The sequence below is a fragment of the Clytia hemisphaerica genome, unplaced genomic scaffold, assembly GCF_902728285.1.
Source record: "Clytia hemisphaerica strain Z4C2 unplaced genomic scaffold, Clytia hemisphaerica genome assembly, whole genome shotgun sequence".
Lineage (NCBI taxonomy): Eukaryota > Metazoa > Cnidaria > Hydrozoa > Leptothecata > Clytiidae > Clytia > Clytia hemisphaerica.
Window position 1 is genome coordinate 814,245 of NW_027104615.1, and position 15,800 is coordinate 830,044.

The window sequence follows — 15,800 nt, forward strand, 5'->3', positions numbered from 1 at the left end:
GCCGAAATCACGAAAACCAATGACGAGTTAAATGTATCTAGCATGAAACAAATACTTCGCAGCGAAAAGGTCGAAGAACAAATGGAAGAACAGAGAAAGCAATCAAGGGAAGCTAACATCATCATCCATGGAGTGGAAGAGAATGGCAATAGAGATGAAAATGATTTCGTAAATGAACTCCTAAACGACGTTAAAATAAACACAGAGCCAACTTACGTCTCCCGTATTGGTAAAGAATCAAATCGTACACGACCAATCAAAGTTGTATTTAATGGCGGGCATGTAAAATACAAATTTATGAGAAACTTAAGGGAATTGAAGCAGTACGACAAGTACGCCAACATGAGCATCACAGACGATTTAACAATAATGGAAAGAGACCAAGTAAAAGAATGGAGAAGTAAAGCAAACGAGAGAAATCGAGCAATGCCGCAGAGCGATTACAAATGGAGAGTGCGAGGAAGTCCTCAAGGAGGATTATATTTAAAAAAGATATTTTGTAAAACAAGATCGGTTTAGTAATCTTTGTAATAAACCAAACCAATGTATGAGCGATTTATAGAGGCCCATGTGCATGCACGGTGGCCTGGAAATCTGTAAAACATTATTATTTATTATTATTATACTTCAAGAGACCTTATCCTCTTTCTGTATCATCTTCTGTCTCTAGATAACTATACTTCAAGAGACCTTATCCTCTTTCTGTATCATCTTCTGTCTCTAGATAACTATACTTCAGAGACCTTATCCTCTTTCTGTATCATCTTCTGTCTCTAGATAACTATACTTCACGAGACCTTATCCTCTTTCTGTATCATCTTCTGTCTCTAGATAACTATACTTCAAGAGACCTTATCCTCTTTCTGTATCATCTTCTGTCTCTAGATAACTATACTTCAAGAGACCTTATCCTCTTTCTGTATCATCTTCTGTCTCTAGATAACTATACTTCAAGAGACCTTATCCTCTTTCTGTATCATCTTCTGTCTCTAGATAACTATACTTCAAGAGACCTTATCATCTTTCTGTATCATCTTCTGTCTCTAGATAACTATACTTCAAGAGACCTTATCCTCTTTCTGTATCATCTTCTGTCTCTAGATAACTATACTTCAAGAGACCTTATCCTCGAAAGAACACAGCGTGTCCTCATACACTGATCTAGACGAAGCAGACCTAATGAACGAATCGCGTGAACAATTGACAGCACTGACGGAGAAGTTTGACCAATGCCAAGCAGTACAGGATAATGAGATTGCTGAGCTTAAACGACGTTGTAGTGAGTTTGAGATTATCGAGAGTGGAAAAGACGTTCTTGAGAAACGATGTCAAGTCCTTGAAATGGAGGTTGATGAACTCAATAAAGAGAAAAATGAAGTTCAAGAGAGGTACTGTTTGCTTCATTCTTATGGGTGCAATCTATTTATTTGGTCTTGGACTCTTAAGATTGCGCCCGTTGTTAATGTTATAACGAAACATATCAGAGAGATGCTTGCAGCCCATGGACGCTTTTGTCAATCTGAACCTTTTCTTTTATCTTAAGTTAACATAATATCTTTCTATATTATTCCTAGTCCCCTTCAATCACTCGATAATTTCGAACAAATGAGATTCACCTTCAATCACTCGATAATTTCGAACAAATGAGATTCCCCTTCAATCACTCGATAATTTCGAACAAATGAGATTCCCCTTTCGAGCTCGAACTGGCGAGAGTCAACTGTAGATGCAAGTCCTAAATTCAAATTAGTTGCTGGCCTTGCTACAAAATCTCTAAATAATTAGTAGTTTCCAGAGCTCTTGCTCAAGGGAAGATTTCGACGATTTCGTTACATCATGGACGGCTAATCAGTCGTTGAAAAATTAAGATTTTAATTGTAATTTACGTTTTCTCTCTCAAGGGAGAAGGCTCTAGCGATGCAAATCATAGAAATTAAACAACAAAATGAAGAAGACAAGAAGAAAGTAGAAGAATCAAAACTGAAATGTGTAAGTCAAATCATAGATTTACACTGAATTCGCATGACCTGCCATTAATCGATTGAATCCACCATTTTTGCACTCCCAATAGTTTTCAGAAAAAATACGCCTGGTGATATGATGCCCAAGGGGGGGTATAAGACTTAGGGCAGCTCCAAACTTCGAAATTAGTGCCAAGTTAAAATGATTTACTCCAAATCAATCATCTTCAACCTTGATAATCGCGCGATGGTCTTTTGCTAGTGAAAAAGATGAATTAATTAAATTGCTTCAAGCAAACTAACTGATCATTCATAGTTTGCTTTGAGAAATTTAGGATTGTTTTGGCTTTCTGACATTGTATGATACCGTATTACTCAGATGCCTACATTATATTTCGTTTTACAGAGAGAGCTAGAGGAGAACAACACCAAACTAAAAATAGAGTAAGAATAATTGATTTCCATTTAAAGCTTACCCTTCAGCTCAGATGTCTGTAATTTCCAAAGATAACTTACACAAAGAGATTTTTGGGTTTTGGCGATTCTGAAGGATCGAATTCATCGTTCGATATCTGCAGTTTCATGTGACGTCAGTCGAATTTTCGCAGTGTAAAGTGACTTCAATCACAGATTGCACTGCAATGGACTATGTTCCAATCCCAATTACATATTTACGTTTCAGTTCCTTATTGAATATCTCGTTTTTCCGTTAGACTATCATCTGTGGAAGTAAACTACTGCACTGTCCAGGAAGATCTGGAATATAACTTAGAAGAACTTGAAAAGTGAGTCCACTCTTATTGATCAATTGCTAAGATATATAGTGAGAGCTACAATGTTCTTCGTGTGCACAGACTTGTTAAAAGCAAACTAACTTTTTTGAATGATCAATTAGGTCCATAAGATCACAAAAACAAGTGGTGAGAAAAATTTTGACCTTTTTGCTGGTCCCCATGTGACGTCATCACTTTTGCTGGGGCTTGAAAATGAAAGTGAAAATTAGAAGCTCATATATGGCTCAAATGAAAGATATTTATCCAAGGATTCCAAAAAATATCACAGCATATCCCTGAAAACCAATATATGAGAAGCTATAAAGGAAAATAGCTCAAAAAAATGACGTCATCGATGACGTCATCGGCAATTAAAAAATCGTCGAAATCGAGAAATCTTTGCTTCATTTGAAAGAGGACCTGCTTGGGAACAGAAAATATTACTACTGAAAACCTTGAATTTCAATTGATAGGAAATTATTCTGTGAAATGCGTTTGACTTGACTCTCAAGCTTTTTAAAGATTCCTGGGCGTGCCCGAAGCTAACCTTTCACAGGCAAATTTAATGAATTACAAATTTGCTGACAGGGGCTTTCAAGGAGTAATTCAGATTTTTTTGTAGTAATATTTTTTGTTCACTAGATGGTCCTCTTTCAAACGAAACGAAAAATTTTAGATTTTGACGATTTTTTTATTGTCGATGACGTCATTCTTTAAGCTATTTTCCTTTATAGCTTCTCAAATATTGATTTTCAGGTATATTTTGTGATATCTTTTGGAATCCATGAATAAATATCTTTCATTTGAGCCATATATGAGCTTCTAATTTTCACTTTCATTTTCAAGCCCCAGCAAAAGTGATGACATGACATGACATGACACATTGGGACCAGCAAAATGGTCAAAATTTTTCTCACCACTCGTTTTTGTGATCTTATGGACCTAATTGATCATTTAAAAAAGTTAGTTTGCTTTTAACAACTCTGTGCACACGAAGGATGCTTTCAGAACATAGTGGCTCTCACTAATAGTTGACGCTCTTTAATTCAATTTTCAAGGGGAATTGGATTTTCATCGAATGCGTCGTTTATGAGTGTTTCTTGTTGACGGTGACTTCCAATATTATCGAATCATAGAGTGTATCGAATAGTATAACGTCGATTTAGAAAGCGTTAAATGAAGCAAATCCAATAGAAATCATATTAATTCTCAACTTAAGTTAGAATCTGACAAGGTGTGTCTGTGTGTGTCTGTCCGTCTGTGTGTGTCTGTCCGTCTGTGTGTCACAAAAACTTTGGGGCAGCCTGGAGACTTCAAAATTGGTCGGATTTGGCTGAAATTTTTTTTTTTTTTCATTTTCAAAAATATTGATATTTTGGGCCTGGGGACGAATTTTTCGCAAAATCGAGGCTAAGATAAGACCTTTAGCCTGTTATTTTTAAAGGTTTCATGCAAGTTCTTCCACCCAATTATTTGAGCATCTACAATCGGACATTTTTAGTTATTTGGAAAAACACTGAAGTTTAGCCCAGTGCGTTGCGCATGCTTGACATATCTCAAGATATTCGAAGCACAGTATATAAGGGTCGACAAGAGAGAGAGTTAGTCATTCACAGTCAACATGCCCATATTTTCCAGGACGAAAGAATTGGAAGAGAAATACTTCACGGAAGCCAGCGAATTACGTTCCAAACTGGAAATGGCCGAAGAAGAAAAGAAACGTTTTCAAAAGGTGTGTATATTGCCGAACGAAACTTTTCTCTGGGTTTTATAATCAACATCAAAAATAAAACTTTGCTCTTGCTCTTTGTATTTCCCTTTTATTTTGACGGGTATACACAATTGTTCTCTGGCATGGTAAGGGGCTTGGAATGGGATTTTCAATGAAAAAGTGTTGATGGTTTTTAACCCTCCTGCAAATCTACCCTAAAATTAGAGGGTTCGTTTCCTGGAAGAGTCCAATAGAGTTTTCAACAAAGTGATTTTATGAAAACTCTGAATATTTCAGCAAATCGAGCAATATGAAGATGAGAAAACAAAGCAAGCTGGACATCAAAACCACGATCAAAAGATTGAATATCTCATGAGTCTGAAGAAGAACTTGAACACGCTAAGAGAGGTAGGTTCGTCGCTTACTCTTACCATCATGCGTGACGTTTTGCAATTTTGTCAGATTTTTAGGAGTAGCCACAATAGGAATGTCTGGATAAATATTACATATTCATGTATCACCGACCTTTGATATCTTTTTAGGGCCTGCGTAAATAGGGCCGATAAGATACTTAAATGGGATAATTTTCGTGTGGATGAAATTTCGTGTTTGAGTTAATCTCGTGGGTGGCACTATAGGGAGACAATATTTTCATGATTTTGTACATTTTTACGCCAAATTATGAATGCTGGTTGTCGAAATACGCTTTACTTACTTTTATTTGATGTCAGTACACTTTTTAAAAGTAGCTATTTGACATTTTTCGAGTTTTTCTCAAAAATATTTCGCGGAGAAGGCCTTTCCAAATTTCCCTTTGGACTTAATTTCGCGGATGACATCTAAATCCACTAAATCCAAGAAATTCAATCATCGCGAAAATTTATCACATTAAAGTGTTCCATTTTTAGATGAATAGTCCTTCTGTCTAACTAAAAGTTCCATGAAGAGCCTTTTATATTCAATCTATTTCACCCTTGTCTGTACACAAACCCGATATCTACGGCTAATTTCAAAATTCATTGCCTTAGAGCAAGCAACTTTCTTGCTTAGAGTACTACGCTACGATAATCGTGAGATACACTCTGGTACAGAGTAATTTCACCCAAGCTTTCACCGCTTCTTCTCGATACTAATTTTGTCACTCTTTTTTTTTCCAGGAGAACATCGTGTTACGGAAGAAGCAAGTCCAATGCTTATGTAAATGACCTGACCTTTCCATCTAACGATTTTTCCGTTCTCTGTAGAATGTATATACAATTTTTGCGGTATATTTTTATTAGAAATTTCTTAGCAATTAGTAACTTTGGAAATAGATATTTATTAAGAAATCAACCTACATGGAAATGCGTGTCATTTTTTTACGTCTTCTCCTCTAATCACTTCATCATGCTGAGTTAGACGAAGGAGTATTTCTGATGAACATGAAAGAAAATACTTATGTCTCTTCTCGAGTGGGATGGTTTCTTTTTAACTTGAAACTTTTTCCTTGCTCGAATTCAATCCAACCCTCCTTCATCACACCTAAAACACATACTGTTTGAAGTAGGAAGTATTTCAAAACCTCCGTCCGTTTTAGGAGAATACAAAACACTAGAAAAAAGTAAACAGGCATCAATGGCGTATAAATGGGGAGACATGTCTTAGGATAAGCTGTTTTAAAATTACAAGTAAATATGTACTCTCGGGTACCTAATAGCCGGGGGAGTTGGAAAAAATCTCAAAATTTAATAAGCGGGGGGGGGGTGGAATAAAAATGTCCTAGGTGGAAAATGTTTGAAAAGGAGGCTATTACAGCAGAATTAAGACAAAAAAGGGAACTTTCAAAAACATTTTCCCAAAAATTAATAAGCAGGGGGGTTGGAATAAGAATGTCCTGGGTGGAAAATTTTTTGAAAAATTAATTAGCGGGGGGGACGGCTATTAGGTACCCGAGAGTATGGGGTAACTCAGAAGAGATTACAAAGGTATTGCGACTTGTGTTACGGCGACGGGTTACAGTAATAGGATAAGTGAAGACTTTGAGAATTCTGTACAAAAATCATGAGACATGTAAGCTACAACGATCTCGCTATCTAGGGGTTAACGGTTAACTGAATTTGTGAACGAAAAATGTACGCCTCTGACGTCAGAGATGAAGCGAGGTTGTTTTCAGATGTGCTGTTTGTCATGGGCAAAGCAAAGATGATATTTAACATTGGTATTACCTCAAAAACTAGTTACTTTAAAATCAAATAATCATGAAAATGTATTTGCAAGTTTGATCAATACAAAGTTTTAAATTGTTTCAAACTCTCATTTATTCTAAAAACTGGCTACACGACCTTACACGAAATCAACATTGTATATCTACTTTGCTGTTTTTCTTTTTTTTTTTCATTTTGTAAACATTGCGGGAAAGCTGCAAGACCGCACGCTTCCTGAACTTTCGTGGACTTTTTCACGTGAACTTTTTCATTGTTTTTCTACAACTTTGAACCCATTTAAAGCCATGGTTTTGTTTAGATACAATTCAGTTTCAAAGAAGACACTGAACAGCTTGGTCCCAGGATAGTGTTGATAGTCAAATTTTAAAGGTAAGACGTATTTTACATGCATTTTTTTACCACACTGTACTGAAAATAGCCATACTTGGCTTCTCAACCAAAGAATTTTGACAAGTACTAAAATATTATTGGATTTCATTCTTCACGCTCATAGATATCTTAGAAAAGTATTACTGTGAAGTCGGGTAACTTTCATCAGTGGAGGGAAACTTGTATAGTCCTCAAATGCATGACCTAGCTGGTCATTTAAAATACAAAGTTGAATCAAAACAAACCTGATTTACAAAATTTGCGTGTTGTAAAATGTATATCTCCTTTTGAAATTTTGCTGCTTTGATTGGTCAGTCATTTGATGGCTATGCATATTTCCCTCCACTGCAAGTTATTCTCAGTAGTTTTTTCTTGCGCCCTCTTCTCAAACTTAAAACATTGTTGATAATCTGGACAATCATTTTTGAAGCCCTGCCTTTTTTTATTTTTCTTCAGAAAATCTATATCAGCAACAAAGTATTCTTGCTTAAAAATGGTTGTTGCATGGAAACATGAGCAGAGTGCTGAACCTCCAACGAGTCCTCACAAGAAAAAACCTGATGAACCAGTCAACTTGAAGAGTTTGGAGAAATTTGGAATATTCTGTAAGAGACTCGATGCTGAAACTATTGCTTGCAAAGATGACCCAAAATTATTGGCATTTTGCAAAGATAACGATTACACTTCCTCAGATGTTTTAACTGTAAGCAAAGATGCATTGAAGAATTACGAAGAAACCTTGAAATGCTTTTTTCATGAACATTTTCATCCTGATGATGAATCACGTTATGTTTTAGATGGTGCCGGATATTTTGATGTGAGAAATGAAAATGATGAATGGATACGTGTTCGAATCGAAAAGGGTGATCTTATAACCCTTCCAGCTGGAATGTATCATAGATTTGCCCTTGACGATCAACAAAGCTACTTGAAATCTGTTAGAATGTTTGTTTCAGAAGCTGTATGGACACCTTTGTATCGACCCAACGAGGAACATTTTATTCGAAAAGAGTATTTGAAAAAATATAACATTGATTTACCAACACTATGAAATGAATACTTTCAATATTCAAAATGCACTATACTCACCACATCATGCACTTAGCAAGAGACTTAATTTGTACATATTGACATCTCATTTTAAATGAATTTATTTTACTTAGACATTAAAACCACATTCAAGATATTTTGACGCCTGGTCAGACATCAGATTTCTCTCCTTAGAATATCTGTTTTGTTATTTTGATTTTATTATTTTATGAATAAAAACTATGTAAAAAATTATTTTGTCCAGAAAGAAATTTTATTGATGTTTATTCTTAAAATTCAAGACTTGCTTACACACATTGAATGTCTTGGCATACACAACTCAACTCGATCTATAAAAAAAAGTTTGTTTAAAGAGTACCATTACTTTTGACACTGTGAGATCGGGTAACTTGCATCAGTGGATTATGCATAGCCCTCAAATGAATGACCTGGCTGGTCATTAAAATACAAAGTTAAATCAAAACAAAAATCATAGAGAAGAGCTGTGAGCGGAGCTGTGTAGTTCATTTGTTTTGAAATTTTGCTGCTTTGATTGGTGAATCATTTGATGGCTATGCAAGTTTCCCTCCACTGATGCAAGTTCCCCGACTTCACGGTACCTGACCTACATAATGAATTAGTTCTACTTCTCCTTATTTTGAGTATTTTTAGCACCATTTAGACAAATACTATAAATGATTTTGGATTTTGTTGCCAAAATCCGAAAAATTGCTAAATTGCAAAATATGTTTGACTAAGGGCTTCCTAATTAAATTTTGCATGGATCAATTTTTGCCATTTTCGTGAATCTCGGCCATCTTCGCGAAAATCGGTCCTCTGAAACTATTTAAATCTGAATTTTGGCCAAAACCCCAAAATGAAAGTAATTGGGTGAAAAATAGGCTGATTCTGGCTGATTTGCAAAATTTTGTCCTCACGAAAATTTTAGATTTTAGTGCGAAAATTTTAATCCATTTACTGGGTAGATTGAAAACATTTATTTTTTGCTATTTGATTTGCTTCATGAGACAGATAAATTTTATGGATTTTATTGGAAGCAGATGGTTTACCAATGTCAGAAAGTAATGTAAAATTCTAAAGATGATTTCATTAAGATTAAGAAGCAAGTTTATGAGTCAGTGTGAAATGAATTTAGAAAAAATGAAAATGTCATTTACAAAATTAAAGATGATTATTAAGCGTACAGAGCATGATATGCTGTTGTTTTTGTTGTCGTTGTTGCTGTGTTGTTGTTGTTGTTTTCTTGGGTTTGAATAATTCGAGGAATAATACATGCTTGGTGTCATGCATAACATGACACCCAATTATTTTTCCAATAAAGAATTTTTGATAAGATACACTTTAAACTTTTGTTGAGACTTGACTGTTTTTATTTTTTCGGCACTTTTAGACTCAAATTATTATCAGCCAATTAAGTATTAATTTTAGGGCAAAATTGAGGTATTTTATGATTTACACCCGGTTTTTATACTAACGATTTTGAGCCTCATTGCTTTTATGATATTGTTCTTATAAAAAAAAAGCAAAACGTGTAGTATCGTCCATGACTTTCCACTTGTCTCCTAGACACTATATTTGGAAAAATTCGTGTGATGACGCAGGAGAAGTTGTAATTTTTTCAAAAAGACGTCATTTTCGTTAGAAAGATTCAGTAGACAGGAATTCATGCATTAGGTCACGTCAAAATTTCAAGAAATAGAGTGTGCTATAGTGCATGGCTTAGTTTATGGAAACTTGTTTTCTTCATTTTAAAACGTGCAAGAAAGAGTGTTTTGAAAATGTGCTCAAAACCATTCACCATTCAGATCTTTCTGTTGTGTATAAAAGGAGGAGATGTTCAGTTGATAAATTCATACTTAGCTTTGACTAGCAGACAAGAAACAGTCAAAAGTATTTTAAAGACAAAAGTTATCATCTATAGTTTGGCGTTTTTATTGGACCGAATTACTTTGTTAGTATATCGGTTGAATATTGCAACAATAACGAACGGTAAGAATTTTCATACATCTACTCTTAGATTCCCGCTTGTTAATTTTTCGAACATTTTTATTTTTGGGTTTTCAGAAGTACAATTTTCAACCCCTCAGCAATAATTAGGGTCCCCCTGTTTATTTGGAGTAAGTTCCAAATCGAAAAACTTGCAGAGAATTTTTAATCAAGTACACTTACACCGACTTACACTAGGTTGTTTTTGACTTTATTTGTGGGCTTTTTTTACTTTTGACTGATTTCAATTTTTCTTTTTGGTCAATCGCAGGTTGTGTAACGATTCAAGATGGCTCAATTACCAGATCACGTGACAGTTACCCATGGTTCATGGAATGACCTTCCACGAAAAGTGAAAGAGTTCACTTTATCGAAGATCAAACTCAGCAAACCTGACAGACTTCATATTATTGATGGTTCAGTCGACGAAGAACATAAACTGGAAGCGAAACTTTGTGAAAAAGGAACAGCAATTCGATTGTCTGGCATGGATAATTGGTAAAGGAAATACACGCTTTTTTATAAGAACAATTTCATGAGAAGAGAAGGCTGAAAATTTGCCAAAACCTAGGAACAAATCTGAGCCTCAGATTTCAATAATTACGTTTTTGTAAGCGCTGACCTTTTAAACTAAATTTTGAGTTATTATTCAAAAAAAAATGTTGTAAGGATTTTGCATTTTACACCTCTTGTCTACGTTCTAGCTATGTTGTACGAACAAATCCTGCAGACGTAGCACGCGTGGAGAGCAAAACGTTGATTTGCAGTAAGAACAAACACGATACCATCCCTCATCACAAGGAGGGCGTCAACTGCCGCCTTGGTCAATGGCGGCACCCTGACGAAATGGATGAACATCTCAACAAACTTTTTGATGGATGCATGAAAGGTTAGTGTAAAAGTTTTTCAAAAATCCTGCTAAAAGCAGAATTATATATAATATTATTTCAGTGTTTGATTTTAGATGGTTGCCTCAAAAATCTGTAAAATCTTTTTTTGGTAGCAAAGCTATTGTGAAGATTATGACTCGGCTATTTCGTGTCATGGAGAGTAAATTGAACCTTTTTGAAAATCTTGTTATCTGTTTATAAATCCTTATCAATCTTTCGTTTAAAGGTCGAACCATGTACCTGATTCCATTCTCAATGGGACCTGTTGGATCACCTTTATCCAAGATTGGAATCCAACTAACCGATTCACCATACGTTGCAATGTGCATGAAAATCATGACCAGAATGGGGTCTGCCATTCTCGCTCAACTTAAGGACGAAGATGAATTCGTACGAGCGACCCATTCGGTTGGTCAACCTTTACCATTGGTTGAACCAGATCCTTACCACTGGCCTTGCAATCCAGAGAAGACAGTCATCACACATTTTCCTGAACGTCACGAGATTATTTCTTTCGGATCAGGTTATGGTGGTAATTCACTTCTTGGCAAAAAATGTTTTGCTTTGAGAATCGCTTCCATTCTTGCCAGAGATGAAGGCTGGATGGCCGAACACATGATGGTGAGCTTCTTCTCTTTCTTTAAAAGTTGATGAATGCCTTTACGATTTTGTTAGAATAATCCCCATGCCCTCATCACGCCCTTTCGTCAACTTTAAGTCGGACAGACTGACACAGCTTAAGTATATAATAAACAAGATATCTAAACAAGGCTTATTAGATCAGATTAATGACAGGATTTTGTCACTATTTTAATCAATTTAAGTTTTCCACCGTCCTTACTTGAATGAAATATTTTCATTTTTCAGATTCTCGGTCTAACCAATCCAGAAGGCAAAAAACGTTATATCGCGGCTGCTTTCCCTTCTGCATGCGGAAAGACAAACCTTGCCATGTTGACACCTACCATTCCAGGATGGAAAGCAGAATGCGTTGGAGATGACATCGCCTGGATGAAATTTGATGAAGACGGAAATTTACGTGCCATCAATCCTGAGTATGGCTTCTTTGGAGTTGCCCCTGGAACTTCTATGGTGACAAACCCTAATGCGTTGAAATCTTGCCAAAAGGATACTGTTTTCACCAACACTGCAATGACTAGTGATGGAAGATATTATTGGGAAGGTATGTCTTTCAAAACTCTTTTTTTCATACTTGTTTATATTGCCCGAAATTTGGATTCAGTTTCCCTCTAAAGTCAGATTTTTCTTGAGTCCCACTTTAGCGAATTGACAAAAGAGCTTTTGCTAGTCCCAGCCATAAGCCTGTGATAAAGATGTATGAAATAATTTTTTTGTAAAGGTCTTGAAAAGGAAGTTGATTTGACTGGTATTGACGTCACTGATTGGCATGGCAACCCATGGAAACTAGGTCAAGGAACCAAGTGCTCACACCCGAACGCTCGTTTCTGTGCACCAGCAAAGAATTGCCCTGTTATCGATCCCAATTGGGAAAACCCTAAAGGCGTAATCATTGAAGCCATCTTGTTTGGCGGTCGGCGCCCTGAGGGCGTCCCACTGATCTACGAGACTCGGGACTGGACGAACGGTGTGTTCACAGCAAGCTCAATGTGTTCCGAAGCCACCTTTGCAGCTGAGTATAAGGGCAATCAAATCATGAGAGATCCGTTCGCCATGAGACCGTTCTTTGGATACAATGCTGGTCAGTACATTCAACACTGGTTAGATATGGAAAAAGAAGGACGTAAAATGCCGAAGATTTATCACGTCAATTGGTTCCGTGTCGATCACGAAGATAAATCCTTCTTATGGCCTGGTAAGAGATACATTTAAATAAAAAAGATTCTCATAAATTTTTCTTTGCAATTCTAACGATTTTGCATTGTAGATCTTCTTTCTCAGCTAACTGGCTAAACTATATAACCCAGTCGACTAGGAGGTTAGAGTTTTACTTCTGGCTGACTGAGATTCACCAACACTTTTATTTACTTGATAAGTTTTGCTACTGCTGAGTCCAGTGAATTAATCTTAATCGTCCATCTAGTTCATCAAAAAGCCTTAAAGGGGTCCCCTTAAGGGCTAAGTTTTGACATGATCCTGACATCTCCCTGGCTTCTGCAAAAACTATGGCGTTGTGATGATACTTTCATTTTAGGATTTTGTGAAAATTGCCGTGTATTAAAATGGATCTGCGAACGTCTAGAAGGAAAAACAGATAATTCGGACGAAACACCTCTTGGCTATGTCCCCAAACAAGACGCACTGGACCTTGATGGCCTCGAAAAGCCGGTCAACATGAAAGAGTTGATGTCAGTACCAAAAGAGTACTGGTTGGGTCAACTGGAAGATTTGGAACATTATTATGAAGAACAATTTGGCAAAGACCTACCTCAACGAATTTGGGAAGAATTTCATGCATTGAAGGATCGATTCCTAAAAGCGTAAAATGTGTGTGTATTTAAAATGACTTTTTTTTAGATTTGAGCTTTTATAGTGGTGGAACTTTTTTCGAATATTCATAAGCCTTATTTAGGAAATCATTTTTAAAGATATGAATGGCTATGAATTCTGGAATCTTTCGATATATCACTTTGAAAAATTTTGTATATTACCTAGAGATAGCCAAAGGTATATAGATGCACAAAAGAAAACCTTATGTACAAACAACGAAGCACCCAACATATATCTTTACTCTGTAAAATTTAATTTGTAATTAGCGTAATTGTCTTCATTCAAAAAAACATTGTATTCTTACAATCTATTCTAATTTAAATCATGAATTTTGTTTTTCCAACCCAGCCTTCCTCTTTTTTTCGAAAAATTTCGAAAGTGAAGAAGAAAAAAATGAAGATTTTTTCCACTAGATTCTTGAATTTATTATACTTTTCGGAATTTTGGAACTTCGTCACTGATTTCAAATATCTTTTCAGTTTTTTCATATCTTTCTGTGGTCAAAAGTCACAGTTTCCCAAAAAATATTAATAGGCTAAAAATGGCCAATTCCTCTTTTGGAGGAATGTAACTTTTGATCCAAGAAAAATATGAAAAATCTGAAAACAGATTTTAATTTTTTTAACAGAATAAATTCAAAATTTTTGGTGGAGTAAGATTTTTTTTCATTTTCGAAAGATTTTGAAGTCTTAAAAGATTAAAATCATCCACTTAAGATAATATTTTCAACGAGGTACTACTTTTCTACTTTAATTAAGAGCAATTTACACATTTGTCGATGTCCCCTTAGAATCTCAAGATTGACAAGTGCAATGGCCTTGAAATATAGACCAATGGCAGATATAATTTTGGTTCGATCAACTGTCTAGTTAGTATTTTACAGACCAGAATGTAAACTTGACCAAAATCATGTATTGACTGATTGCCTCGTTCGATTTGACTGAATTTGGTCCTGAAGGCTGATTTGTCATTTAAAAGGGACTAGTAACAGAAAAGTACATTGCAGATCGGTCTGTAAAATACACGATGACCAAGTGTCGGAACTCAGGAACTACAATCATGGTCGAAACATAACATATTGAGATTTTAGTGTAATTTAAAGTTCAGGCGAGAATTGCTATTTAAGCACTTCCACTTTCTTTCATTGAATATTTCGATTTTGGAGGGGTTTGGTTTCACCGCGAAATCCCCTTTGTCTCAAATGTATTGTTCATGATTGTACTACTAGTCAGGTAGAATTGCATAACTACCCAGACAAAAATGGTGTAGAGATGAAATTTTGCACAGAGGTCCAGAAACATGTCAGGAATCACCAAAAAAAAAGCCCCACCCCCAGGAAGATGGGAAATTTTTTTTTGGTGATTCCTGACATGTTTCTGGACATTGGTGCAAAATTTCATCTCTACACCATTTTTGTCCCGGTTTTGGCGGTTTATGACCTAATTCTTCCTGTTAATCGTAGAAATTTTAGCGAGGCTAATTTTAGCGTTTTAGCGAGTTTTCCCTATTTTCGCTAAAATAAAGCTCGCTAAAACACGCCGAATCGACAGATCGCTAAAATTTATCCGCGCGAAATTTCTGGTTATATTACCTTGATACATTTTAATCAATAGGAAGGGTTTCAGTGTGAAAAAATGCTAGAAAAATTCAAAATCAATAATGTTAATACAAGTACTCTCGGGTACCTAATAGCCGGGGGGTTGGAAAAAATCTCAAAACTTAATAAGCGGGGGGGGGGTTGGAATAAACATGTCCTGGGTGGAAAATTTTTGAAAAGGAGGCTAATACAGCAGAATTAGGACAAAAGAGGGAACTTTCAAAAAAATTTTCCCAAAAATTAATAAGCGGGGGGAGGGGGGGGGGGGGTTGGAATAAGAATGTCCTGGGTGGAAAATTTTCGAAAAATTAATTAGCGGGGGGGGGGGACGGCTATTAGGTACCCGAGAGTATACGCTAAAATTAGTCTCGCTAAAATTTCTACGATTAAAGTACTCGAGCTTTTGACTTGAAATTTTCTCCAGTGATAGATATTGACCATCATATACTTAAACAGTGTGCAAAGTCACGTTAGCAGTTGGTTTTACAGTACAGACCGGTCCGTTTTTACCTAAAATACTCATTTCCAGCATAATAGTCACTCGTCCGATTTTACTGAAGTTTTGGCTGCAAGCTTGTATCGTCAATACCTAACACTTGCCAAAATTTCAATAGTCAATAGCATTTTTCAACGACTAGATACAGTATTCTAGGGTTGTTAAGGCAAAAAAAGGAAATTTTTGGACCAGTCTACGATACCAACAGGTGGCAAAAAATTACACTCTGCCCCAAAATTACATGTCACGCGGAGTTGCCTCACAAAATTTGACCAAAAAAAAAGTAAAGTGAAA

General features: G+C 35.9%; 2 protein-coding genes and 1 long non-coding RNA gene across 3 annotated transcripts in view; all 3 read left to right on the forward strand.

Moving 5' to 3' along the window:
* LOC136824650 (kinesin-like protein KIF15) overlaps positions 1-5,889 on the forward strand; it is a 31,690-nt gene extending 25,801 nt beyond the window's left edge. Inside the window, exons 30-36 of the mRNA XM_067080641.1 lie at positions 1,102-1,388; positions 1,902-1,989; positions 2,368-2,405; positions 2,675-2,746; positions 4,373-4,466; positions 4,743-4,853; positions 5,603-5,889. Of these exons, the coding sequence (XP_066936742.1) occupies positions 1,102-1,388; positions 1,902-1,989; positions 2,368-2,405; positions 2,675-2,746; positions 4,373-4,466; positions 4,743-4,853; positions 5,603-5,650 (738 nt within the window). The 3' untranslated portion in view covers positions 5,651-5,889. The remainder of the gene's footprint in view (positions 1-1,101; positions 1,389-1,901; positions 1,990-2,367; positions 2,406-2,674; positions 2,747-4,372; positions 4,467-4,742; positions 4,854-5,602) is intronic.
* An 829-nt stretch (positions 5,890-6,718) lies between these two features.
* LOC136824653 (uncharacterized) lies at positions 6,719-8,348 on the forward strand. The gene is made up of 2 exons (XR_010849138.1): positions 6,719-7,018; positions 7,475-8,348. It is a non-coding gene; the product is annotated as an uncharacterized lncRNA (long non-coding RNA).
* A 1,386-nt stretch (positions 8,349-9,734) lies between these two features.
* LOC136824652 (phosphoenolpyruvate carboxykinase, cytosolic [GTP]-like) lies at positions 9,735-13,729 on the forward strand. Its single transcript, XM_067080643.1, has 7 exons — positions 9,735-10,057; positions 10,326-10,552; positions 10,759-10,943; positions 11,171-11,565; positions 11,812-12,127; positions 12,305-12,778; positions 13,118-13,729. The coding sequence occupies exons 2-7, from the start codon at positions 10,344-10,346 to the stop codon at positions 13,405-13,407; spliced, it is 1,869 nt and encodes a 622-aa protein (XP_066936744.1). The 5' UTR covers positions 9,735-10,057; positions 10,326-10,343; the 3' UTR covers positions 13,408-13,729.
* The last annotated feature ends 2,071 nt before the right edge of the window (positions 13,730-15,800 follow it).

Coding starts and splice junctions, on each gene's coding strand:
- LOC136824652 (XM_067080643.1), top strand. CDS start 10,344: ATGGCTCAATTACCAGATCACGTGACAGTTACCCATGGTTCATGGAAT. Junction 10,553..10,758: donor TTGTCTGGCATGGATAATTG/GTAAAGGAAATA, acceptor TCTACGTTCTAG/CTATGTTGTACGAACAAATC. Junction 12,779..13,117: donor TAAATCCTTCTTATGGCCTG/GTAAGAGATACA, acceptor CTTTCATTTTAG/GATTTTGTGAAAATTGCCGT.